Below are 25,786 nucleotides of genomic sequence, written 5' to 3'. Positions count from 1 at the left end.
TATATTTGGAGAAGGGAGGTGAAGTGCTAGAGGTTTGTGCCCCCTGAGTACCCTCCAGCCGAAATACTCTGCCCTTTCTCTACGCAGGAGCCTGCAGTACGCAGGTGATACCATACTCTGCTGACTTGCTTGGTGCTAAATTGACTGGGCAAAGAAACCATCTTGGGTCAGTTTAACAGGGCATTAACGTGGTGGATGAGCAAACAGATTTCAGCTTTACTGTCTGATTTATCAACTCTGTGTTTTTTCTACAAAGTATATCCATATGTGAGCTTGGTAAAAGCTGTATGTTCCTCCGTGCCCCTTCTGCAAATTGAGTTCATCAAAATAAGAATGCTTAGCCTATACTAAATGTTATGTATGAAAAAGCTCATTGGGCACGTACAGGAATGGATCAGCTTCTGTGGTGTGTGAGGCTGCCTATGAATGAACAGTTCATAACGAACAATTTATCTGAGGAATTTCAGCCTTGTCTGCTAGTGGAAAATCTGAGAGTTGCTTGTCATTTCTTCAGAGCAAGTTATTTCTAAGCATTGCATCAATCTTTTAGTAGGTTCCTTCAATGACTAGCAAGTGGGTTTACGAGATTACCTTTCCTTTAGTATCTTTTGTTTGATCAGTGTTACGTGATTGTGGCTGGTCCTCTAAGTCTGCTGTTGTGGGAAAGAGAAGGCAAGAGGTTCCAGAGCCAACACTCCTGTGTCTGTTTACAATTGTTGCTGTTTTTAGTACTGAAATATGCTTTCTCTGGGAGTCTGTGTTAATAAAATCTGACCCACACAAATGCCATTGGAAAAAGAACACAAACATGCATAAAAGAGCATGAGAATCATTTAGAAATGAGGTGTGAGGTTTTATTCTGTGCTTTTTTTTTTCATTTTCACCATACTATCTGTCAGAAATGTGGTACTGCAAATGAAAGCTTGGAGCTGAAATTTTTCCTGTAGTGGTGGTCTGGCAAACTATGCTGCCTCAGGCCACGGGAAGGTCTTAGCTTATATGCTCACTGGCATATTTTTTCCTCTCCTTACTGCAGTTCATTTATCTGTTTCTCTTGTCACATTCTCCTCTGTCTTCATGAAATGTATAATATCTCAAAGAATTATGGTTGACCCTGTCTATCTCAGAATGCTATAATATATAGTCAGAAAAATTAACCGGTCAACCAGCTGTGGTGATGAATGTAGCTGTTACAGAAAATTTTATCTCCTGCTCTGGAACAAAGTACCTGTTGCAATGAGCTGGAGTAGTGTTTAATTTAGTCATGTAGTATAGAGAATAGGAAACATCTATAATTCTTTTGCTTAAGTCTTGTTGCAGTGTTGCAGATTTACAATAAAATGCTTAGTTTGCCACTGTGGGTTTTTTTTGCAATGGAAAATGTCCACCCTTTTGAAGAGAATAAAAATAGGAAGTGCTACTTGTGTAATATTTTGCAAATCAGGAAAGCTAAATAATTTGTTTTCTGGAGCAAGGGAATATAACATAATCTTTTGGAATAGCTGCAAAGGAAAATCAGTTTTGAATACACATGCAACGTATTTGTGTTTTATAGGTGTGTATATATATGTAAATACATTTATAGAAATGTTTATGCAAGATTTTTGGCTAGTTGTAAAGGTAATAATTGAATTGTCACTATCTCGCTACAGCAAGTATTAAAGACTGTGCTCCTGAAGTGCAAGAATATGACAGTGATGAACAGAATGTAGCTTTGGACAAATGCTGCCAAGCTCTAACATGGCAACCATATCAAACTTCTCAGTGGAATGCCTTATTTAACTCTAATTATGAAAAACTGTAAGTAATGATGTTTGCACTGGGAAAAAAGTGTATTTTTTTCCTTTTTTGCTGGTACTGTTGTTTTGCAGGAATAAATGCTACACTTGGCATCCTTTGTTCTTACTGAAAATAAGGCTGGAGAAGGAGGTATAGCAGTCGCGGACTCAGAATCTGCAGAAGTATCAGAGAACTTTAAATACTTGTTGAACATAATACCAAGTTTTCTAATTCCCCTTCAGGGATTTTAAAACAAAAGAAAAACAAGTTTAACCTTAATTACCTTTTAATTTTTGTTTCTTTTGGTGCAAGTGCCTACTGAGCATAAGCCATTGCAGGGAAAGGTGCCTTAAAACATTTTTTTAAAAAAAGAAGATATCTATGTTATTTCTGGGCTCATATAACCTGACTCTCCTAACTATAGGTGTATATAATATGCATCTGTTTAGTCAGAGACTTAGAGGTTTTCCTGTATAAATCAGAACTGTAAATCTTTTTTTTTTTTTTTTTTTTTTTTGCCATAAGATGTAGAAAAGGTCATTCTAGGTTCACTTTCCATCCCTGGTTTTCTACGCTGTAGTGCTTGGTGAATGATCCCTTTTAACAGAAGCCCCTGTGTAGTGGCTTGTTTATTTTCCAGAGTTGGAGGACATAATTTGTCACTGTCTACACAGGACCTAAATAGCATAGTAGATTTTAATTTTCCTCTAGCTCAACCTGTCAAAAGTGCACATGGCAGATTGGAGTGTATCAGTGTTGGTGCTGGACACAGACATTCCCTGTCTGCGCGCAGTGTGATAGGGGCAATACACATCTTACTGTGTCCCACAGAAGTCTTTACCTAAGGGAATGACATGATGAGAGAACAGGTAGCTCAGTGTCTGCACCTTTCTACCCCTTGGGAGCTAGGTGGGCCAAGAAACCTCCCAGTGCTTCCAGACGCTTGTGACATGGATTGCCACTCTAAACGTAAGTGGCCTTCAACTCCTAATAAATTGTGCTTACACCTTTGGTCAACGACTACATTAAAGCTATGAGGTGGTGGTGAGAGACTCCATCTCCTGCTGCTAACCCAATTACTGTTTCTCATATACTCAAAACTGAGGTTCTAAACTTGCATTTCTTCGTGGCTTGTGTCAGCAGAGGTAAGACAACGTGGTGCTGAGCATTAAGCACCCAAATACATGTATTGTTACCATTACTGTGGAAGGGGATTGTGATATTATTTGCAGAGGAAGTCAAGGTTATATTTAGGTGAGATCCTAATGCCAGTAACCTTTGTTTCAAGGCACACTATAATTGTGACACAGTGCACAGATTTCCTCTGACTAATGATCTTGTGTTCTTGTAGCCTCAAGAGAGTCACGTGCCTGTCACTGCTCAGTGTAGATGGACTGATCCTGTACCTCTTGAAATTGCTATGCGCTCTTTAAGGGTGTTTCTCATGTTTATTATCGTTTTCTGTTTTATTCATCCAGTATTTTAACCTTTTGTTTTTTTTCATTTTCACAACCAAATGTTAGTAGCTGTTGGTAGATTTATTAGAAGAAGTTACTCTAACATTAATTATGCCCTGCACTGAGTCTGCTGGGTGCTTTTTTAGTCCCCTTGCCTCGTTATTATTGTGACTGGTGGGGCTCTGTTCTGAATATGTGGTCTTAACGGTCAAATTCTGAAGAGAAAGAGGAATTTAAAGTGAATTTCTAGTAGGACAGCTTGTGTCAGAGGGAGGGGCCCTTGCTATCTAAAAGTTTTTCAAGTTTTATCGTACTGCTAGGTAAGACTGACCATCATTTGTGCTTGCTGACACCTTCTGTAAGATCAAATCAAAATATGTATTTGCTCTTAGTTGCTGTAAAGGGCATACTCAGAAAATGATAAACAAGAAATTCCTCTTTGGAGTCATTGTTCCAAACAATTCTACTTGGAGAAATGCTGATCTGTACTTTTGCTTCTCAGCCTGTTTGCCTGTGTGTAAGCAAATGTCCTGAAATTGCTTTAAGAATATCAGCTTAATGAATTTGGTTTCACCTAAATCAAAACAGTCTATTCCTTTTCCTACTACAAAACATGTGCATTTCCTGCCTAGATAGAAAACATTACCTTAGGAAGGTAGAAGGAAGAACATTAAGGAGTTTTCTTTCGTTAGTAATGATGCTTTGAGGAGCTGGTAGAACCTTTATTATAATTTAAGTGAATTGACAGCAATATGACTTGGTAGTTTTGAAGCCTTTTGTCTTTATTCCCTGTGCCAGATAATTTGTGATTGTTTGAAAGGGGCCTTTTACTCGTCTTTTATGCAAAGATAATAGAGTACTGCTACATTTCTTGACAAATCTATACATTTTAATTCTTCCAACCTATAAAGGGCAAATGAGTTCTGGAAAGATGAGCTCTGAAAAGCCATCTTCAGTAGTTGTGTTAATGAGAGGTTCTGCAGTATCATCAGACAGGAGATCATCATTACCAAACTGTCATTAACAAGTGAATTCACTGTCCATATAAGACAGCCTTGCTATATTATTTCAGAATTATCAATCACTGAAATCAGATGACTGGAAGAATTGTTGGAATGGTGAATTCACTGGCTGTTTTAGAAAGATCTTTTGATACCTTCCTTGTCTGCTGTGAGTCATAAGGACAATACTCCTCTCTCTCTCTCTAAGTGACGAATCAGTCCTTTGAATAAATAGAATAGGATTTCTTTATTTGGGGTGGGATGGACAACTTTTTAAAAGAGAGTTTTGTAGTGACCTGGTGAGAGGATCAGCATCAATAGCTTTACTTTTAGCTTGAGTAAAATCTTATTCACATTATTCAACCCCAGCAGTTTCTGCAGAAGCCCTTGGTGTAGGAATTCAGGAACAAAATAGTGTGTCTTGCTGGCTTATTATTGTGTTGCTGTCTGCAGCTCTAGTTCAGCTCTGTTATTTATAGCAGTGCCATAATGTGTGCTTGAGTGCACTAAAACATTTAGTTGTGCTTTTAGGTACACAAAATTATTTTATATCAGATTTGTACGTGAGGATTATGTGAACTTCCTCACCTCTGGTCTCCAAACATCTCATGTGTTGGACTAGAATTACAGTACACTTTCTGTGTATTCTCATTTTTACACTTCTAAGAAGCTAAAAAGAAAATGCCTGTAGAATTGGTGATTGTGAAGATATATTTCTACTCCCATTTTTATCAGTAAAAATCAGATGTATTTTCAATCCACATAAAAAATAGGAACCTGTACTTATGGTTGCTGTTCTTCCCTCTTGCTTTCATAGACCTGCCAAAGTTTATCACATTGCCACAGACAAAGGATTTAATTTTTCAATAACAGATGATGCCTTTGTGTGCCAGAAGAAGAACCATTTCCAGATCACAGTCCATATTAGAATCCCTGGACATCCCAAATATGTCAAAACTCTGCTGGGGGTGGAACCAATAGAAAAGTTTTACTTGAAAGTTTTTGGAATAAAGGCAAGTATTTCTCTTCTCAGTGCTTATTGCTTTTCATTAAGAAGTATGTGATTATCCATAGAATAGGGTAAATAATTGAAATGAACTCTTTTTCTTAGTGATTTTGACCAAGAACTGACCAAAGACAACTTTTTAAGTTATCAGTGGCTGTTACGTGGAACCCTTTAGCAGAGTGATGTTTTTATGGATGCTTGTGCTGATGCATGCTCAAAGGTGTCATGTTTGCCTGACTTGTGGTTTCACCAGCTTCCCTCTCACTGGCTGAAATGTTGTCTGTATGTGGGCAGTGCAGTGTTACCAGCTGGTTTGTAGATCAAAAGATGATTTGAAAAAAAGCAATTCACAAAGCAAAGAAGAATCAAATCTGTTTTTCCTAAACAATTCAAAAGTAGAAAACCAACAAAATTTCCCCATTTCTGCTTTCCAGGTTTTCCATTTTCATTTTAAGAACCAAATTCTTCCCTTCCAGTTTGGGTCCATAATCTTGCCTATGGAGAAGTACTAAGAAATCTCCTTCCTTCTGAAGGATTTTCTCAGGTTTTTTACTTGCTACTGAAATTTAGTGATTAAAAAAAAATCTCTGTAGATGTTGTAAAAGGCAGTTAGTACTAGTTTTACCTAATGCTTTCTAAAACATTAATGTAGAAGGAATTAGTGGATATTACTGTCTTGTGTTTCTCTTTGAAACAAAGTGCTACTTGCTAGCATTCAAGAAACGTCCAGACATTTGCATTAAAATAACTTAAATTGCCTTGCATAGGCTCAATTGTCATGTTAAATATCTATGTTTATGCCTTGGGAGAGAAACTAGCCAATAACAGTCTAGATTCAGGAAGCTATCTCTCTTTTGCAAATTATTGTGCAACTTTTCCTTTGAGATATATATATATATATATATATATATATATATCCAATTTATGGCCTCAGAATGACTTAGGGTTTTAGACCAGATGGAGCAAAGCACTGATAAGGTATAGATTCCCAGGTTAGTTTCTGTGCTCCACAAGAAGTGAAGGCGATTTCACTGTTTCAGACATAATTTGGCTATTAAATTCTACTGCAATTCTATTTATGTGAAAATGTAATGTTCTTGTCATTTTTGAAGACTTTTGTTTCTTCATAGGTGGAAGCTCCAAGTCAAACAATTGCTATTGAACAGTCTCAGTCAGATCGAAGCAAAAAAACTTTCCATCCTGTTAAGTAAGAATTTTGAAAAATTTACTCTGTTTTAATTCCATACTAGACTGGGCTGAAATTTTAATTTGTTTCTGGGAAACTCGTAGTAGCTCTAAGCCAATCTTCTGATCTTTATTCAAATTCCACTCCAGGTGAACGCATAGAATCACAGTAGTATATATACCTGGTTGCCCTCTATTAAGGAAAAATTTGAGCAGCTTTACAAATATATTATGTATGCCCAGCCAAAATATGTATATTCAGCTAACAGCATTGCTATATGGTGTTTAGAGCTGGATGGCAGATGTATTTTTTTCATGGGTGATGATGGTGTAGTTTTTTATTTTATTTATACCAGATGTGAATGCAGTAGGTGGACTGTTGAATTCACCGTGCAAACTGTTTAATCATATTATTTATCACTTGCAATAGTGGTGCCACTATGTATTTCAGACATAGCTGTGTATTTATACTTTGAGACACACAAATTAGATGGAAAATAAAGGTCAAACAGTAAAATTTACTACTTTATTTTAATATGTAAATTCAGAGCCATAATAAGCAATATTGCCCTTGGCAAGCAACAAATACGCACACATGAGCACACACAAATTGAGCACACATGGTTTATTATGTTCAACACTGTGTACAGACCAGACTAAGAAACACAAGACAGCTCCTACTAACAACAGTTTCCCACTCCTGGTCTCTTGCTTATTTATTTCCTTGACACAGTCACTATGATGGATAAATGTGACTTGAGTGTTTTGGTTGAGAACTGTGAGAGAAAAAGGAAATGCGTTGCACTGTATAAGCCAGGGTTATTGTACTTATACTGGGTCTCCTTTGTTGCTTTTTCATTTGTCAATTCTTTTTAAAAATTATGTTAAGGTGCATGAGGAAATCTGAATAGAACCTAGCAGATTCTGCAGATGAAAGATGCTTATTTCTACTCTCTTGTTTCCTTTCCTGTTTTAGAATCGATCTGCCGGGGGACCAGATAATCAAAGTAACACTGGGAAGGTTGCATTTTAGTGAAACTACAGCAAATAATATGCGAAAAAAAGGGAAACCTAATCCTGACCAAAGGTATTGTTGTAGCTAGTCGGCCTGAGTGTGTGAAGGGGAAAAGGGAACATCTACTTTTGCATGGGACTGATGTTTGTGAAAAATGTCAATGTTGTCAACTCCTGTGATTTTTATCGCAAATTCTGTGATACTTGGTGTCTGCTTAAAGGCCTTTCTGCTTGAATCAAATGATGATATAAAAACAAAAGAAAAGTAAGTATCTCATGCTCATAGTTAAAGATTATTTCAGGAAACCATAACCAGAATGTTGGCTGAAGGACTCAGAAATCAGGAAGCAAATGAAACAAAATAAGTTTGTTTTCTTCTGGGGAGGCTCTTCACCTTTAAGTCTTTTTTACTTAAACTTGTCAAAGTCACTGAAATCTTTGTTGACTTTTCAGTTACTTTTGGGAGGTGAAAGAGCATATTGCTTGAGAGGGGAGGAAACTTTTTTCTTTCACGTTGTAGTATAAATATATTTTAAAAATGGTTCTGAACATCTTTTTTTGTGTCAATAATAGCCACTGTATTCAAAACATTTAATATATTGTGTGATGAGACATTGTTTCAATTATCTTGATTAAATCAATTTAAAATTAGATACTTCATGCTGGTGGTTGGACTGTATGCAGTCTCCCAGGACCAATTCTACTTACTGTCTGCACACGTCTCAGAAAAGATCATTGTGAGGGTAGGTAGAAAATATATTGCTTTCACATGAACAATATTAACTGTTTTGTTATTCACAAGAGACTGTTGGGAGGGTGCTACTTGGGCAGTGAAAATAAAATAAATTCAAAAAGCTTGAAAAAAATCTGTTGGATAATGAATTCATTTTTTGTTATCTTCTCATTATAAGGGTTTCACTGTGTTAAAAATAAGGTTATAGAAAACTTAAAAAAAACCTTCTTGATTCGAATTGCAATACAAGCTACCTTCAGTCTGGGGTTGTTTTGAGCTGCAATAAATTTTTAAATCTGCCAGGAAATGCTTTAATTAGCTAGATCCTTAATTTGAAGAGAGGAGATGAATGGAAAAAAAATTAAAGCAAAAAAGGTTAAGAGGGTGTACTAGGATAAGATTTATTGCTTGACTTGTTCAGTGTTTGAGATCTTAGCTTGGTGGTAATAATAAACGTTACAAAAGAAAGACTTCCACGCTTTTCCTAATGACCTTTAATTCTAAATGCCCCACTCCACTTTTTCCTTTCAGATCTCAACATTTGCATAAAGTTAGGGCTTAGAGTTAAAAGAGAGAAAAAGCCAAGAGTGGCATAGTGAACGTGGCTGGGAAGGGGTTGCCAAGGGAAGTGTGGGAGAGGGAAAAGGTTGGTGTTGTGGGCACTTGTTTGTGTTGTCCACGTCTGGTGGTGCTTGCGGGGAGCTCAGCCGTTTCCTGGGTTGGGGTTAGGGTTAGGGTTGGGATTAGGGGAGAGAGAAATGGCAGAGCTGGCTTGGGAGTGGGGCTACGGAGGAGCTCCCAAATGACCTTTTGGAGTGGGCGGATAAAATGCTAAATGAAATGTCAGGTTTTCTCAGTTTTCTAATTATACACATTTCTTTGGCCTTTTTTTTTTTTCGGTATTCTTTGAGAGATCATCTTTCCTTGACATGGTGTTTCTGATATAAGTTAATTTTAAACATTAACTAGGATTTTAAAGAACATGTAGTTATGTTTATTTTGGGATACCTCAGTGAAATTGGCATTTGGTTACTAAATAGTAGTAATTATTTGTTTTTAGAGATGGTGACCTCTGCAGTTTCTCCATTTTTTAAACATTGCATTTCTCTGGAACCCAGCAAATAGGGCTTTGAATATGATTCAGTATCTCAGTTACTGAACGAAAGCAGAATTCAATTGGTAGCTATGACTTGCAGTAATTGCTGTTACAAAAGGAATCTTTTCCTGTGTGTTTCATTGAGCAGTGTTTTCTACCAGTCCAAAACCACAAATAATTGAAAAAAAATTATTATTCTGTTTTCTTTTTGAGGCATATTAGTAAGGCTTACCCTGTTCAGAGTGTGTGAAGAGTTTTGATTTTGTAAGTGACTTAATTTTTTTGTGGGCATTTTGTTGCCGAATCTGTGTTGTGGAACACCTGCAGAGGGAAGTATTTAAATTTGCTTTAAGTTTAAGTTTGCTGCATGTTTTGTTTCAGGGCAGCACTGAAATGAGCAATGCCTGGCTCCTTTTTGCTCCTGTGAGACTGCTTGGTCCCATCCCCACGCTTCCCCCCAGTCATGCTGATACGGTTGTTTTTCAGGGGCCCTGTGATGAAATGTAATGGGGGCTGGTCTGGGTTAAATATAAGTCTATTTTTTCTGCTGGTTCATTTTAAGTCAGGCTGGTTCCTCTAGCCTGGTCTACATCAGGGTATCAGCAGAACTGAGTAGTGAGGTGGACATGGGTGATGGGGAGTGGGCTGCCTACGCTGCCCTGCTGCAGAAGGAAACGTACATCAAGCCATGGCCCGGGGTCATATTTTGGCAGTGCCTTTCTCCCCCTGGGCTGCAGTTCTTCCTTCCCTCAGTTGTGCTGAAGTGGGTGTCTGTGGGTGATGGAGCAGGCCTAAAAAGAAAACTTCAGGCCAGCAAAATCACACCTCTCCTGAGACCACAGCTCTCCAGCAGATGTTTTGGTGCTGGTGCAAAGGGTGGGGAGGGGAGTGTCACTACCTCTTCCTGGCTCCCCTTCTGCTCCTCTTTTTAACACTCCTACTGTGGAGCACCGCTCTGCTGTGCTAGGTGCTGTGTAAACTAAGAACAGACCAAGTCACTTCCACAAATGGTTTACAGTTAACTTTGTAACTCATAATTTAGGTAATGTAGTTGGGCTTCTTTTTCCCACTTACTTGTTTTCAAGGGTTATTTCTAGAAACCTGCAATCCACATCGTTTATGGTTTAGAGTATGTGCTTTAGGAGATCAGGACCTGTGAAATCAATACAAGATCCCTCTGATCTGTTCAGCACAGGCCTTGGATACATGCTGGAAAAGCTTGCGAAATAGCATGCAAAAGAAAGAAACCAGTATGGCCAAAGCATAGGCAAAAAATATTTTTGAACCACATGTGTTTAACCTCCGGCTTGTTTTCTCTTTTCTAATTTCCAGCCCTTAAGAAAAAGCAAGGCTCAGCTAAAATTTGCTGGCAAATCAAGAATGATTACATGGCATAATTTCAAACCTAAAATTTGAAAAGCTTTGGAGTTTGATGATTTAACTGAATGTTAAAGTGTAATAGAATTCAAAGGAACCAGTGAAGCCAAGATTGTTTGTGCAGAAACAATTACTTAGAAATGATTCCCCTCTGTTTTTTATGCTGGTGTATTAGAAAAGCTCATGAATGCAATTTAAACATGAAAGATTTGGCATTTGATTTTCACCAACAAATGGGTTAAAGCAATAGGCACATCTATGTTATAGTGTATCTTTAAATATATATTTTTTCCAGGCATCTAACCCAGGGCAGTTTGAGAATGACAGTGATGTACTGTGGCAACGAGGACATGTTCCAGAGACGATGGTCTATCATGGTCGAGTAGGAATTAACACAGATGCACCAGATGAAGCACTGGTTGTCTGTGGAAATGCAAAAGTTATGGGTAGAGTCATGCATCCATCTGACAGCCGAGCAAAACAGAATATCCGAGAGGTAAGGATTGTGAGGTATTTAAGACATTTATATTTGTACCACAGCATGTGTATGGATCATTGTTCTGACACATGTGAAGTAGCTGCTTTATCCTGGATGTGCTGAAATGCAGGTCCAAGGAAAATAGGTGTACCACTGTGCTCCATGGAGCCATCGCCTAAGGACTTTTGAAAAGGCAGACTATAGAATTTTGGGGAATCTGTGTAAATGGGAGCTGTAAGACTGAAGGGTAGCTGGGAACACAAATATGAGTGAACCCTGCTAAGGAAGAATGGAAAGACTGTCAGTATGTTCCAGTGGGAAGATTGGCCAAGTGGCCATATCAGGCTTGCTGCTATGTCTGTGAAGTCCTCGATGCCACTGTAATTCTTAATGTTTCAACGTGTGACTCCTGGTATTTGTGCAATTAGGTTGATACAAATGAGCAGTTGAGAAGAATAACCCAAATTAAGCTGGTGGAATATGACTACAAGCCTGAATTTGCATCTGTTATGGGAATAAACAATACTCATGAAACAGGTATTCAGTCAGCTCTGTTCTAATTTTTCATTCTCTTCCACTATTGTCTACTGTGCCACAATGCCTTTTAATGTCTTGCATTTCATCTCTTAGGATACCACAATAGTATACTTCTGCTGTGTTTCTCCTGTAAAATGAAAATACCAAAATGAAGCATTTCTGGTGTGTTTCTAGCTTCTGTTTCAATTTTTGAAGATATAATATAAGGGTTTTTTTTACATAGGTTTAATGAGACTGAAGTATGTGAGCAGAAACAATTCTGTTGTTACTGGGGAGAAAAGGGAGTATTAAAGGTTTCTGTTTGTTTTCTGTTTTGGGATAGAAAAAATGTGAAATACGGGATTTTCCTACCACAGGGAAATTCTAGATCATGCTTGGCCCTACCTGTGGCTTTTAGGATGGGTAACTCAAAGAAAGCACACAAACCATGGTCACTGCATGTCTAGATGTCACTGCATTTCCTGACTTTAGTTTCTGTTATCTTGTGAACAGGAATAATAGCCCAGGAAGTGAAGGAGCTTTTACCTCAAGCCGTTACAGAAGTTGGAGATGTTGCTTGTAACGATGGAGAAAGAATAGAAAACTTCCTCATGGTTGATAAGGTATGATTTTGAGAGAGAAAGAGGATGTGTATATTTAGACTGTTCCTTTCTTGTATGAAGCTATAAATATACACTGTGTTTTATACAAAGATGTAGGCCAGCACATGTATTTATAGAAATAATCTTTGGAAAATCATTCAGGAAAACTGAACTCCCAGATGTTGGTAAATGGCTGAATCTTTTAATGATAGAAGGTATTTACATTAACATCTCTCTATAATAATAAATGAACATACAATAAAAGTGGTAAATGCAAGAAATTTAAATTAACTTTGTTAAGTAAAGTTGGATAGAGATTTCACAACATTGGTCCTACAAGTGGGCCTCCAAAACATTCTTTTGCATCTAAGTGTTTAAATTAATTAAATGCTTCAGAGGTAAATTAAGCAATGGTGGCATTTGATTTGTTAAATGAAAACTTCCATACTCTAAGAGCCTGTGTAATCTCCTTATAACAAATGCAAATGCTAATTCTATGTGCTCTGTGGGAGATTTCTTTGACTATCTTAAATCCTTATTACAGCTTCAAAATCATACATCATGAAATGTTTGTGGCACACAAAATAATTACTATGCTCCTAGGCTGGAAACAATGCCTTCTATCGTCCTGTGCTCTCTCCTCCTACATTTCATGGAGAATAGGATGGTAAAAGACTAATCAGTCACAGAGACCAGTAACACATGATTGCAGGGAGCGCTCATCCAGAACATTACTCAGAGCGGCTCCTCTGTTGAGCCACTGGTTCCCTGCAGGTCAGAGATGACTTCCCAGCTTCATCCCACTGACAGCTGATAATGGAAGGAGGGAGGTTTCACAGATTGGTAATTTTGTCTTATCTGAATGATGTCATGAACAAAGTCATTCATTATAGTCATGCATTCTTTCTTTATTCTATGGAAAACATGAGTTTACACCACCAAACTTGGAGAAGGGGTCTATCGAAAATATTGCTTGTCTTGTTTTCTTTTTATAGGCTACAAATAAGTTAAATTAATAGGTTAAATCTGCTAGGCTGTATTCCATATAAAGCAGTCATGAGTTAAACACATTGAATAAAGCTGTTGAAAGAACACTTTCTTGAACATCCCAATATTCATGTTATCCACAGGAGTGATTTCAGGTTTCAGGTGGCTAACAGGAAAATAGGAGGCCACTGACTGTAACAGAAAACCTGCTCCATATGCTGCTTGTTGTGGCTTAGAGCTCTTATTCTGCTCCCCTCCCCACCCCCAGGAGTGCTGAAAGTGGTAAGATGTCTTTGTTGTCCTTCAGTGTGTGAATTCAGGTCAAGGGAAGCATGGAGATCAGCCAGGCTAAGTCAGACCATTTCCCAGCCCAATGGTTCTCTTTTCTGTAGGAGACCAGAGTATTTTTCATCCTTCTGTTCCATCTACCATTTAAAAGATATTCCATTTATCTGCAGACTAAGTAAGGCTGGGAAGGATTGAGTTTTTCTGTACCTTCAGAAAGGATGTGTGGTGTTGCTCATGGTGAGTGTGCAAGTTGATGAATAGGATAGACTGTCAAAAGTCCTTTCTGGACTAAATTATCTATTACACAACTCTGCAATAGTGAAGGATTGAACTAGGTGACTGAGGTAGCTTCTTCTAATTTTTGCTCATGAAGTCTTATCTAGCTGAAACACAAGTGAAGCCATGGGTTACATCCTACAGGATGGACAATTGGCCTTGTGTCTGTTTGAACACTGGGAGTGGGACTTTCTAGAGCCACTGTTGAAAGGGGAACTGTTGGAAAATTTGCTCTGTTTGGTCAGACTTCCATCCTCTCTAGCTGATTTCCAGATCCTCTGTGAAGAACAGTGGCATTTATTACTGACAATAGGCACATTTTGCCCTTTAGCTCTTTCTGTTACAATGTGTGACAATTGCAGCATTATTTGCCCACAAAACTGCTTTGAGGTGGTCAGTTTTTTTCTGACAAGACTTTTAGATTGGACAGGAGCACTTCTAATTTAATGAAGAAAACTGCTACAAAATGTATCTGATGGAAATATCTCTTTTTGTTGAAGCATCGCACAAAATACTGTCTCTCACAGTGCCTCATAAAGCACTGCTGTTTGGGCCCGTTGTGTTCCCTTTGTCCTCTCTAGCCTAGGACTCTGGATAACACTTGACAGGATGCACTCCGGTGATGTGACCTAGGAAATGGAGAAAGCCTACTGCACCCTACAGGATATCATTCTGCCACAGATGTGACCCAAGCAGGAATGTGTTGTTACAGATGTGTTTTTTTTTGTTATTATTATTACTTCCTTTTTTCTTGCCTTCTTGGCTAGCTTGGATCACTTCACAAATACTTGTGACACTTGATTCGAATGAGGTGCATTCAAAATTACTGCAGTGCTACATGTGTCTTTCTCTTAACGTCTGTGGCAGAGCATGTGAATATCAATGTATACAGCATTTTGTGACCTGGGGTGGCGGAGGTGTGCCTGTGTCCAACAATTGAAGACGTATATTGAATTCAGAGCTCTGGGACTTCTCATGTCCCAGGTGGAATATCTGCTCTAAAAAGCTGGAGCTCCTGTCTCCAGAATACCTCAGCACTTTGAGCAGTCGGTGGACGTGTGGGTGACAGTGCTCTGTATCTCTGGTTTCAGTCAGGCAGGTAGTGAAGCCTTGAACTTTACCTTGCATCCCAAGTTTAGTTTCAGATGAGCAGGGTGTTGGCTGGCTTAGTTGTGCTTCTGTGTCAGTCACCTGTTTGCGGCTCTGTAAAAATTAATTAATTGTGTAATTACCACTCTGTAAAATTAATTAATTGCATTACACCTTTGACCCAGGCTCTGCAACATTCTGAGGGAATGTCTTAACCATGGGGAAATTGGCTATTTTGGGGTAAGAATATTTCTCTTCAACCCCACTGTGCTCAATACTCTGTCATCAGTGAGGCACAAAAAACTCTAATCAGTCCTTTCTTCCAAAGAAAGTACTCCTTCATTTTGTCAGGTGAGCCATTTTCTCAGCTTTTTGAAGCCACCTAGAAGAAATTCATGTGTGATTTGCAGTACAGAAGTTTGCACTTTAACACCAATATATGTGCTTTGCTTTTGTTTATAAAAACACTATTTGTGTGGAATGCAGTCACCTTTAAAATAAGTTATTGTGCACGGTGTTTACAAGGTGAAAAGCAAAACTGCTTTTGCCTTGTTTCTCCATGCCTTGAGTAGACTAAAACACTTAGCAGCATTTACCTCAGTAATAGCTTCATCCAAGGTATAATGGCAATAGCCTGGCTGTACATTAATGTGCAAAAGCTGTTCTTTCAGACACAGCAATGAGGGCATGCTGTTGCCATGCTGCTGCGGTGGTCAGTAACCATTTTTTGCTTAGAAATAGATAAACCCCTTATTACCTGGATGGGTGTATTGAGAGCTACTCCAGCAGCAGAATTGGTATCCAGATGGCAAAGAGGAGGTAGAAGAATTGAAGGCTTTTGCTGGTGCTGGGTAAAATATTCAGAGAGAGTAAATGGATGTTGTCTGAACTGAGGTGGTTGAGGAACTGATCACACAGTATTAGAACTTACAGGAATCCTGTAACAGGCTGCAGAGGTTGGAGAGGAGAGAAAATATCCTGCCATCAGTTTTTGAAGCCATTTCCAATCTTAGAAGTAACATGCTTGGCCTTATATTTTGGATCTTTCTCTGACTCACTGACTTCCTATATAATTTATGTTACACATGCAATGTGGACAGCAACTCTAGCTTGTCTGTGCCAGGCTAGTCTATCCTGTAGGTAAATGGTTGAATGTACATTTTGCTAGGGGATTCTGAAATCAATGCTTAGCTGCAATGGTAAAAGTCAAATAGCAAGTGCCTGCTTTGACAGTCTTCAGGTTTAAAATTCAGCACAATATGAATTCAAAATATAGTTTAAACTCTTGGTCTACAAAGCTGTTTAGCTCAGTCATATTGTTCCGCAAGTCCTCATTTTCCAATTTACTGCAGATTGAACATAAGCAATTTTTAGACTCCGGCAAATCAGTTTTATAGTCCTAAGTGACCTCTCATTTATGGTGAGTTAACTTGTGTTTGTATTTTAAATATTCAGTTTGTCCTTACATAGATGAATTCTGTGCACATCACTGATTGTTGCATCTGATTGATGAGTATACTGTATCTTGCTCTTGTCATTGTTTTGCTTCTCAGGATCAGATCTTTATGGAGAACGTTGGTGCAGTAAAGCAGCTTTGTAAGCTAACCAACAACCTTGAAATCAGAATAGAAGAATTGGAACAGTGGAATAGAAAACTGGCCAAGCTGAAACGGTTAAGCAGTTTAAAGTCAACAGTCAGTGAAAAGAGTACAGTCAGGTACCACTGTCCCAGCTTGGGATGTTCTCTCATAGTTGTCACAGAAATTGATAAAGCCTCTGTGGTAGAAGTGAAAGATAATTTTGCTTGACAGCAGAGTTCAGCTCATTTCCAGCTGCTCTGTCTTTCAAATCTTCATCATTTAAGTTGTGCAAAAAAAGGCAAATTCACACATTCTGTAAATCACTGAGAAAATTAATATCTGAAATGGCTGTTAAATTGCAATCATTTTAATAATTTCCTCAGTAGCATAAAGCAAAGGCAGACCACCTCCAGTTACAATGCTGCCACTTAGAAATTGCTGCTAAGAGAAATCTGCAGAGCTTCTTTTACAAGAAAGAATCTTCATTAGTGCTTCAATGGAAAAATGATGTGCATTCCCTATTTCTAAACCATTTTTCCAAGTTTCCTTTGAAAACAAATGTAGCCTTTAAAAGCATTCACCAGACTGAGGTAACTGGAGGCCTTTGTTCTTGAAAATGAATGTAAAGGCTTTTCTGCCTTTTTCTTTTTAAATGTTACAGTTGCAAAAGCATGTGACATTAACCCCATAGCAAAGCATCTCTTTTTCATTCATGGTTTGCTGAAATGTTTGAATGTTAATGAGATTTTGTCTCTTACAGTAGGTATAGTCGAGCTACTAGTCTGTTGCCATCAAGAAAATCAGTCATGCTAAAATCTAGCAAGGTGAGTGAAATTAAATATGTGAAATGAATCTATGAGAGAGTTTTATAAGTGCTGAAATACTGGTGAAAGTTTTCATGTCTCTAAATATAGAATCAAGTTCCTTTGCCAGAATTTTTTAGAGTCATGCCAGAACCTTGAAAGCTCAGTGTCCTGGGATAGAAAGCATGCACAAGACACTGCTCTACTTCTTGCCTGTACATTTTGTGCATGAGGGCAGATCTACATTGTGTAATGGTATTCAGGGGGAGACTATCAGGAGAGAATTGTTAGGTGTGTAGATGTGTTCACATCATGCCCTATGCAGAAATGCTGGTTTGGGTTCAGAAGTCTTCACAGTGATAATTCTTCCTCAGCTATGTTCCTTGAATGCATGTTCTCTGTGGCTTGCTGTTTGCATCTCCTGTTTTGTATTGGATAATACCGCCCTTCAGGTGGTTAAGACCTGGTTAGGATGTCCTTGCTATATTTGGAGGACTACTCTTGTCCATATCCTATTAAAGAAAGAGGACATCCTTTCAGAAGGATTGAATGAGTTAAAGAATATATATTGACCTTTTTCAGGACAGTCTTCCTAGGCTACTATGTCCTGTTCTTTAATCTTAACCACTGCTCCTTTGCCTACCTTGCTCTTGCCAGTGCCAAAAAGCTTGCTTTTTTTCACACAACAGAATCACTCTAGTATTTAGGCACAGAATGATTACATAAAACGTAATATAGAAAATAATAGGTCGAGTTCTCTTTATTCCATAAGGACGATCAAATACTCTGTCATCTGAGACTATTATTCTTGTTTGGAGAGTGCCTTTCTTCTGTGTTTATTATCAGCCCCAGTTTAACCTGGTCTGACTGTATACTGGAAGCTGCTCGTCTTTTGGGTGTGGCCATCGTTCACTGATTTCTTCATTTGATTTTAAAATACTTCAAGAGTGTGAAAAGTCAGGAAGAAAAGAGAAGGAACCGTTGTTTTTATCCATCCTTCTTTCCTGTGTAATGTTTGTGTTGCCAGGCTATTAACATTGCGCAGCACTCTCACATTTTTAGGGAACCTTTCATTACCTACATTTTTCTCACTGGAAGTCAACCCCTGCATCTAATTAAAGTATGGCTTGTATGGTTCCTCTGAAATAAATAAGGTTAACTGAGAGTCAGACTAATGTAGTATTTCTTAATCTACTAGTAGTAGCTTAGTTATATGCCACTTAATTTGACTGCACATTGTTTTTCTTACAGGTTTGTTTCTCAAAGAAGAAAGAGTCTTGCTCCAAGAAGATTTTCCAAATGACTATAATAGCTTTGATTGCTATTATGGCACTATGGTAAGAACTAATTATCAACAAGTTGACTTGTTTCTTCTTTCCCTTTTTACTTGTCTCGTTATAAAGAGTGCAATTTTTTCTTGGTTTTGGCTTGAAATAAGTGGCTTTAATTAATTTTTAGTGTTTCAGGAAGTAGCAGTTTCAAAAGTGAACCATGTCTGTTTTTTTTCTCTCATCCACCTTACTCAAAGAACACAATATATTCAAATGAATAATGCATATGCCTGGTAATGTTGCAAAGTCAAAATGCTTTTAGAAAAATGAAACATTCACGCGGCACGCACAGCTGTAATCTCTGTCAGTGCCACAGGGTATGAAGGTTTCTCAGTGACTTGTGCTACAGATCCAAAGCAGGATGCAGCAGACATGCACACGTTTTATGTAATTGTTCTGTGCTTAAGTACTAGAGCGATTCTGTTGTGTGCAAATGCAGACTCGTGGCAGGGAAACTACGCTCAGGACTTCCAGATTGCCAATTTCTGTTTCTATTCGAAAAACTTGTGGTTCACAATCTCTTCACGTGCTGAGTACTTTGAACTACTGTTGTGGTTCTATTTAAAAGGAAAAACTGTCCATGTTTTCTGCTTAATTTAGCTGTTTACAAGTACCTGACTAGTTAAAATCAGTGGGAATTTTTCCCACTAGAAGGGCTATGATCAGTCAGTTAACTACTGCTTTTGGACAGGGTACTTTCAAAGTATTTTATGTTATGTTATATAAGAGATGTATATCAATCTACAGAATAGTTCTCTTTCTACAGTGCTTTGACAATATCGACCCTTTATGTACTTAGCATTCATGACAGACTTCTTGAAAAACATCCCATTTCCAGGCAAGTAATTGAATTACTATTGTTTTCTGTTTTGGTCTGCAACACTGATGTCCATTTCTTAATGAATTGTTTTTCTTTTTCTTCATCAGCACTACTTCAAGTTCTGTTGCACTCTTTCCTTCTACTACTATAGCAGGTACAGTATCTCTGCTGGTCTGCATACGCATAGCAGGCTTACAATTTCTGTGCTACTATAAAATGTCAATAGACAAACAACATTAGTGAGAATTGTGTCTTTTTTTAAAATTCAGCTTTGCAGGGGAAAAGCACAATTTCTCAGAGCACGCAACCCGTCAGTGGGATCCCTGAAGTGAATTTCTGTGACATTTTGCCATGTGACAAGGTCTACTGCTGTCCAATTCATCAGCCAAAAACCAAATCTCTAAGTTATGGGGAAACCGACACAAAGGAGGAAGGTAAGTTGAAACATGAATTTCTATGATTTACCATTTGAGTAAAGACTATATGAAGAGTCTGGGGAAAGGGGCAGGAATCTTTAAAAGTATTTAGCTTCTTAAGAAAGTGCCTAGTCTAGAGGATTTCAAAAGTCCTGCTATAACTAATTGTCACTGCAGTTAATATCTTTTTGAAAATCTGGCCTGGTTACCTTTAGAGTTCTGGGTCCTAAAATGTTTGTGAGGCGTCACTGTTCTTACTGGCAATTCTTGGTAAATAAGTTGATGTGAATCTGGAAATCACTAATCGCTTTAATTAACCTTTGGCTACAATTGGCCAGGAATTAGCTGGGGGTAGTGGAGGGTGAAGTAGCAGATTTAAAGAACTGATACACTTAATAGTGTCACAGTGTGGTGACACTGCATCTTTCTGTGGGCAGAGACAGAAATTGAACTGCCACAAAACATAAAACTTAGAATTATAACTGCTCCTTCAGGCAGGGGTTTTGAGCAGAGAAGTGGTATTTGAAGGCAGGGCTCTATGAAATAAATTACTTTTACTGGAATGAATTCCCTTTCAGATACTGCCTGCCAGATGTTATATGTGTAACATATTAGTAGGCATATTGTTTGCAACCTTTATAATATCTGTAAGAAATGGCTTGTACGTAAAGGTATACTGGTCATACAAGTGGTAGGGAAAAAATGGCACTCTTGTTTATGAAGTTGTAAAGTTCAGCCCTGATGAGAAAAAAACTTGGGATCTGTATTCCCCATTCCCAGATCTTAACATTGCTGATGTCTAGAAGCAAGCGTTAGCATTACTAAACCCAGTGTTCATTCTCTTCCTTTCTTGGCCTTGGGAACAATTCTTGCATCAACCACAGTTGACGATTTGAGGTGAAATTGGGAACTGACCTAGTTCAGCCTCTGATGTACAAATGTCTGTAAGAACAGGCATTGCCGATTGCTATGAAACTCTTACCACAAAACAGTTTCAGTGGAGCTCGCTCACTGGCAATTCTTTATATTGCAAAGTGCTACTGTCTGCAGACAAGTTCTGTGTAACTGGTTCTTGTGATTCTTGGAATTATTGCTGCATTAAGTCCTGTGGCAGATGTAGCTCAACATAATACTTTCAAGAGGTCGTACCTAAGTGATTTGTATGGCTCTGAAGCCTGAAAGTGTGTTGATTAATTAAAGAGACACTAATCTCACTTACAAATGAGGGAACTGTAGGTGGAAGAAAATGAAATATGAAAACCTTCTATCCCCAGCTGGATGCTTTTGATATTAGGTGGAAATGGAAGATAAGAATAAACACAAAGCATTCTCAGAGTCTCATGCTCCAGATAGCATTAAGTGTTGATCCAAGAGTGAAAAATCTGCACAGTACACAAGCTACTGAAATATTTCAGATCTGCACAAGTTTAATGAAGCTGAGTGTATCCCCAGACAGAAGGTAACAATGTCAATATGAAATCCAAACAGAAAGAAAACCAGTAAGCTGCTTAATGTAGCTGCAGCCAAGATAAATGAAAAGGAAAATCTTTTAACAGAACAAAAAGCTGTGATTAATATGAGGAATAATCAAGATAAACAGTGGATATTTTAGAATCAGCTGATTAGTCTAAATCATGGAAAGATAAAACTATGTGCAATTACAGTTGAAATAATGCTACTTTAGGAGGGCATATTCAACAGACCTTCTACTGTCCCTCTATGTGGCACCTGAATTCTGTGAGTGCAGACACTAATAATGGATGAGCACATTTACTGTAGATCCTAATCCTCTGTGCCTCAAATTTGTTGAGGAAAAGGCTGAGTTGGCAGTGTTCAAAGCGAGTCGGAACAAAAACATTCATAAGGAAGACCATATTTATGAAAAAAAAGAAAAAAAAGAATTCAGCACATCTTTATGAAGTCTTGCAGTATTTGCCTGCTTCTAGCTTAATATGGCCTTTTTTTCCTTTGCGTTATTTGTCTTAAGAACTGGATCCTCTGAAGGATTTAGACTTTCTAACTCCTATTGCTTTCGGTGGACATAAGGAATATGAATACCCTTCAGCATCTAGGCTTTTTCTATTCTCTGCTTCCATCTCAGCAATGCTCTTTGCCTGTCTATTAAAGTTAAGTGCCCCTGGTAACAAGGGGGTGTCCTTACTTTCCATCAAAATATTGCCCCTTCCTGGCATCTCTTCCCTCACAATAAAAGCTTGGTGAGAGCTTCTGGTAGGTTTCAGTTAGCTTTCTGCATTCACATTTACCACCTTCCCCCTGCAAGATACCATCACAAGAAATCAGCAGCAGGTTTTTTCCATGGTAATTTGGTACTGCTTATAGAATATTCCAACTCATGTGAATTAAAACCAGGCAGTACTTGAGGAAAAAGGATACCAGATTTATTGGATAAGTTTATCTGAATATTGTATGAAGAGTTTGGTTGTCCTCATTTCATTTTGGTCATGCCCATACTTTTATACTCAGTATTGAGTAAACTGGGTCTTCATATCCCACGTGGACCTTTAGGAAAACACTCAGAGTTACTATATATGACAGAGTGGAAGTATACCACAATTTATTAGAAGCTACTACAGTGCTTTTTGGTAATTCCTGGTGTTCTGGATTGGCATCTTGAGCTCCAAATAAAAATATTATCAGTCTGGTTTTCTACATTTCATTTGGATTGGACCAACCTAGGGGACAACAAAATGGTAATTTTATGCAGAGTAAAGAAACAAGTAAAAATGCATTTCCAGCTTGTTTAGCTTGTTCATTGTTAGTTTGTTCAAATAGTTGAAATCTTAGTAAAATAAATTTATCTTCATCCTAATTTTGTACAGAATTTTGATACTGACTTAATGCTTTCTTTGATCATCTGCCAGACAAAGAATTACAGTGCTAAATATTTAGTAATTCAAAATATGTAATAAATATTCCTGCCAATACTTGCAGAGCTGATGTATTGTATCTACAGGGAGAACATATTTCTTTCAGTGAGCATCCTGTTACCCTTACCAGTGGATGTAGGTTTTCACAGAACAGTTTTCTGTTAATGAGCATGCAAAGTCTCAGGTAACTATCAGTGCATTGTTAATGTATCTAGTCTATTGACAGAAAATAGAAGAGAGGGGAAGGATGATGTGACAACTAGTTTTAAATTGAAAGGAAGAATGAATAAACCTTTTTAGGTCTGCCTCAAGACCTACTGTATGTATACAACTGATTCCATATGTTCAGTAGCCATTCTAGGTGTCTGGCAGCAGATCCCAATGAAAAGAAATGGGATGGTAGATTACTGCAAAATGCAACAGTTACCACCTAAACTGGTAGAAATGACAGATCTGAATGATGAGCAAGTAAATAGAAGATGGCTGGATGGAAGGAAAAACTAGCAGTATCACTGATTCATAATAAAACAAAAAAACCGGCAGAAATTCTAAAGATGGTAAGATGGTTCTGTACTGCTTTGCTTCTCTGCTCTCAGATTCCAGTTGTTAGTGTTGTTCCATGTTCCAGGTTACCTATTAGCACTAGGAAAACCTGGATTTTCTTATTTCCCAATTCTGAAATGAAATCAAAACCAAAATCTGGAATAAATAAGGTCAGTCCAGTTGTTTTGTTTCCATCTAAGTGAAATACTGCATTTCAATCCTTGTTTTTGTAAAATAAATTTTTATATAATGAAACAAAGATTTTTGTTCTAAACGTTCATTTAGAAATCAAAATGTTTCCTTTGGAAAACACAGGAATGGGGTATTTCAGCATTTTAGAAATACATGATTCCGTTTTTTCCCAGATGAAATGATATTTGATGCAGCATGATAGTTTAGGCAAGATCAACATTCCTCAGGGCCAGTTTATCAGTAATACTTGCCTGGACAAATTCTTGGCTGGCAATTAGCCTAAAAGCACAGGAGTAGCTTTAAATTGTCTCCCAAGGGCTCGAAGGGTCTTTTGCCTTCTACAAGTTGGACTATGTAATGATTATTCAAAAGATCTTTTAAACTTCACTTTTCTAGAGAAGTGTTGAGAAAAAGAATAGAATAAACCCCCCCATCAACTTAGATTTCCCACCCTAGTTCAACACTTGAAATTACAGAGCTGACTTTAGTGAACATGGTGACAACATTGTTAAAGCTCTGTATTAGTTTCTCTAGTCTGGTGACTCATCCCTCTGTGTCTGAAGCGGAACGTCTTGGGTCAGTCTTCAATGTCTTGTCTTACATTCAAAAAGCTAATTTATTCCAATAGGCTATGTTTACAAGGCAGGTACCCATTGATTTATTTTCTCACTAATAAGAAGGATGTGGCTTTATGATCAGACTTGTGCTGAAGTGCCTGGCTGGATGTTGATTTTCTCTTTCTCTCTCTGTTATAACATTACTGATATTTCTTGTGTGGCATGAAATCTTTTCTATTAGGCTGTTTTTGAAATGTGTTAAATATCCTGTAGAATTTCAAAAGCTTGTTTCTTGTTATCTACAAATGTCATTTGTTTGTATGTATTTTAGACTGAATAGAGGTGGTTTGTATTTTAAAGGATTCTCATGTTAGTTATGTGTGCCTTTATCCAAGTAATAATTAACAACACATCTTATGATGTGTCCATATTTTGCTGCTATAACTGTGCAAAGCTAACCTGGGAACATCTATAAACGTTCTTTCACAGGAAACAAAAGTAACATGTTGCTTGAAAGTAATTTAATCAAAAATCGTAACAGACCTGATCTTGGAGATGACTGTAAGTCCCACATTTTTTTAAACTGTTTTAATGCATAATTGTATAACTTGGTATTCTGCTGCTAGAATTGAGAGAAGTTTCATTTATAACTGGTTATTATAGGAAATTAGAACTTAGAATTCTATTAAATACCTGCACTATAATTTTCTTGTCATTGTAATTTATTCTTACATCTTCATTAGATTTTTGTAAATACGCTGGCTACCCAGCAAGTTCTTCCTCTCATCCTTGGGGAATTATTGCATAAAGATTGCCTCACACATAATGAGCTCGTCTCAGCTAAACCTGCACCTGTTTCCTCAAGCTACTACTTGAGACAAAAGACTTGGCTTCACATGCAAGACAAGTGACATTTTTCTTGACAGGGGCTAAAATCTCGTAAGGTGATCAACACTGCAATCCCTTATACAGTAAATGCTTAAGCATGCGAGTGGTGTATTTGTGCGCAGGAAGTGCCTGCTACAGTGTAAAGGATGTGTTTGGGGTTTGGCACAATTGACCTAATGGATAAAAGCATGAGCTGTTGAAGGGGGCCTTCTCTGCCTTGGGATCCTGACATTGCCTGCGTTAGTGGAAATGAAATGAAGTTCTGGGGCACAGGACTTCCAGCTTGATTTCAGGCTCCCCTTTTAATGACTATGCGCTGCTGTCAGAGCCAGTCTGGGTTGAAAATATTGATGCTTTTCTGTGATGACGAGTAGCCGCTGATTGCAGATATTGTAATGATATATTCTGGCATTCATTCAGCATGAGCAGGATTATGCCTTGTCTTTTCAGTTATGTGGATGCTCTGTTCTACAGTTGTTTTTTTTTTTTAATAAATGTTTGATTAAAGATTGGGCAATACTTGTATAATAAAACATTTATGCAGTGGCATGCACTGAAAGCAGGCTGCTACCCATGGCCATGCAAGGAATAGAGCACATGTTCTGCTTGCTGCCTGTGTACACAAGAGTGAGATGATCTGAGAAAAATCACTCCCCTTCTGACTTTTTTACAGTGGCTGCACACCCCAGAATAGGGTTTCTTTGGCAAACAGAAATGTTCTTCTCTGCTAGCTCTTTGAGACAGACATACTCGATTTCCTTCCCTCCATCACTTAAGTATGTGTGTGGGTATTTGCATGCTGAAAGTTAAGCAAGTGCTACTGCATAGAAGCACAAGTCAGCCTATAATCATCAAGTCCCTGTGCAGTGTTTTTGCAGAACAGA

At 37.9% G+C, this 25,786-nt stretch overlaps 1 protein-coding gene across 1 annotated transcript in view; it reads left to right on the top strand.

The window, feature by feature from the left end:
- Positions 1-25,786, top strand: part of MYRFL (myelin regulatory factor like) — a 45,432-nt gene that overhangs the window by 12,903 nt on the left and 6,743 nt on the right. Inside the window, exons 6-20 of the mRNA XM_026061792.1 lie at positions 1,653-1,800; positions 5,055-5,250; positions 6,374-6,450; positions 7,405-7,515; positions 8,095-8,185; positions 10,944-11,144; positions 11,555-11,663; positions 12,156-12,265; positions 16,438-16,601; positions 17,225-17,288; positions 18,519-18,604; positions 19,365-19,436; positions 19,526-19,572; positions 19,688-19,852; positions 24,504-24,575. Of these exons, the coding sequence (XP_025917577.1) occupies positions 1,653-1,800; positions 5,055-5,250; positions 6,374-6,450; positions 7,405-7,515; positions 8,095-8,185; positions 10,944-11,144; positions 11,555-11,663; positions 12,156-12,265; positions 16,438-16,601; positions 17,225-17,288; positions 18,519-18,604; positions 19,365-19,436; positions 19,526-19,572; positions 19,688-19,852; positions 24,504-24,575 (1,713 nt within the window). The remainder of the gene's footprint in view (positions 1-1,652; positions 1,801-5,054; positions 5,251-6,373; positions 6,451-7,404; positions 7,516-8,094; positions 8,186-10,943; positions 11,145-11,554; positions 11,664-12,155; positions 12,266-16,437; positions 16,602-17,224; positions 17,289-18,518; positions 18,605-19,364; positions 19,437-19,525; positions 19,573-19,687; positions 19,853-24,503; positions 24,576-25,786) is intronic.

Source organism: Apteryx rowi, unplaced genomic scaffold, assembly GCF_003343035.1.
Source record: "Apteryx rowi isolate R43461 unplaced genomic scaffold, aptRow1 scaffold_185, whole genome shotgun sequence".
Classification (NCBI taxonomy): Eukaryota; Metazoa; Chordata; class Aves; order Apterygiformes; family Apterygidae; genus Apteryx; species Apteryx rowi.
This window is presented reverse-complemented; position numbering and strand designations above follow the sequence as displayed.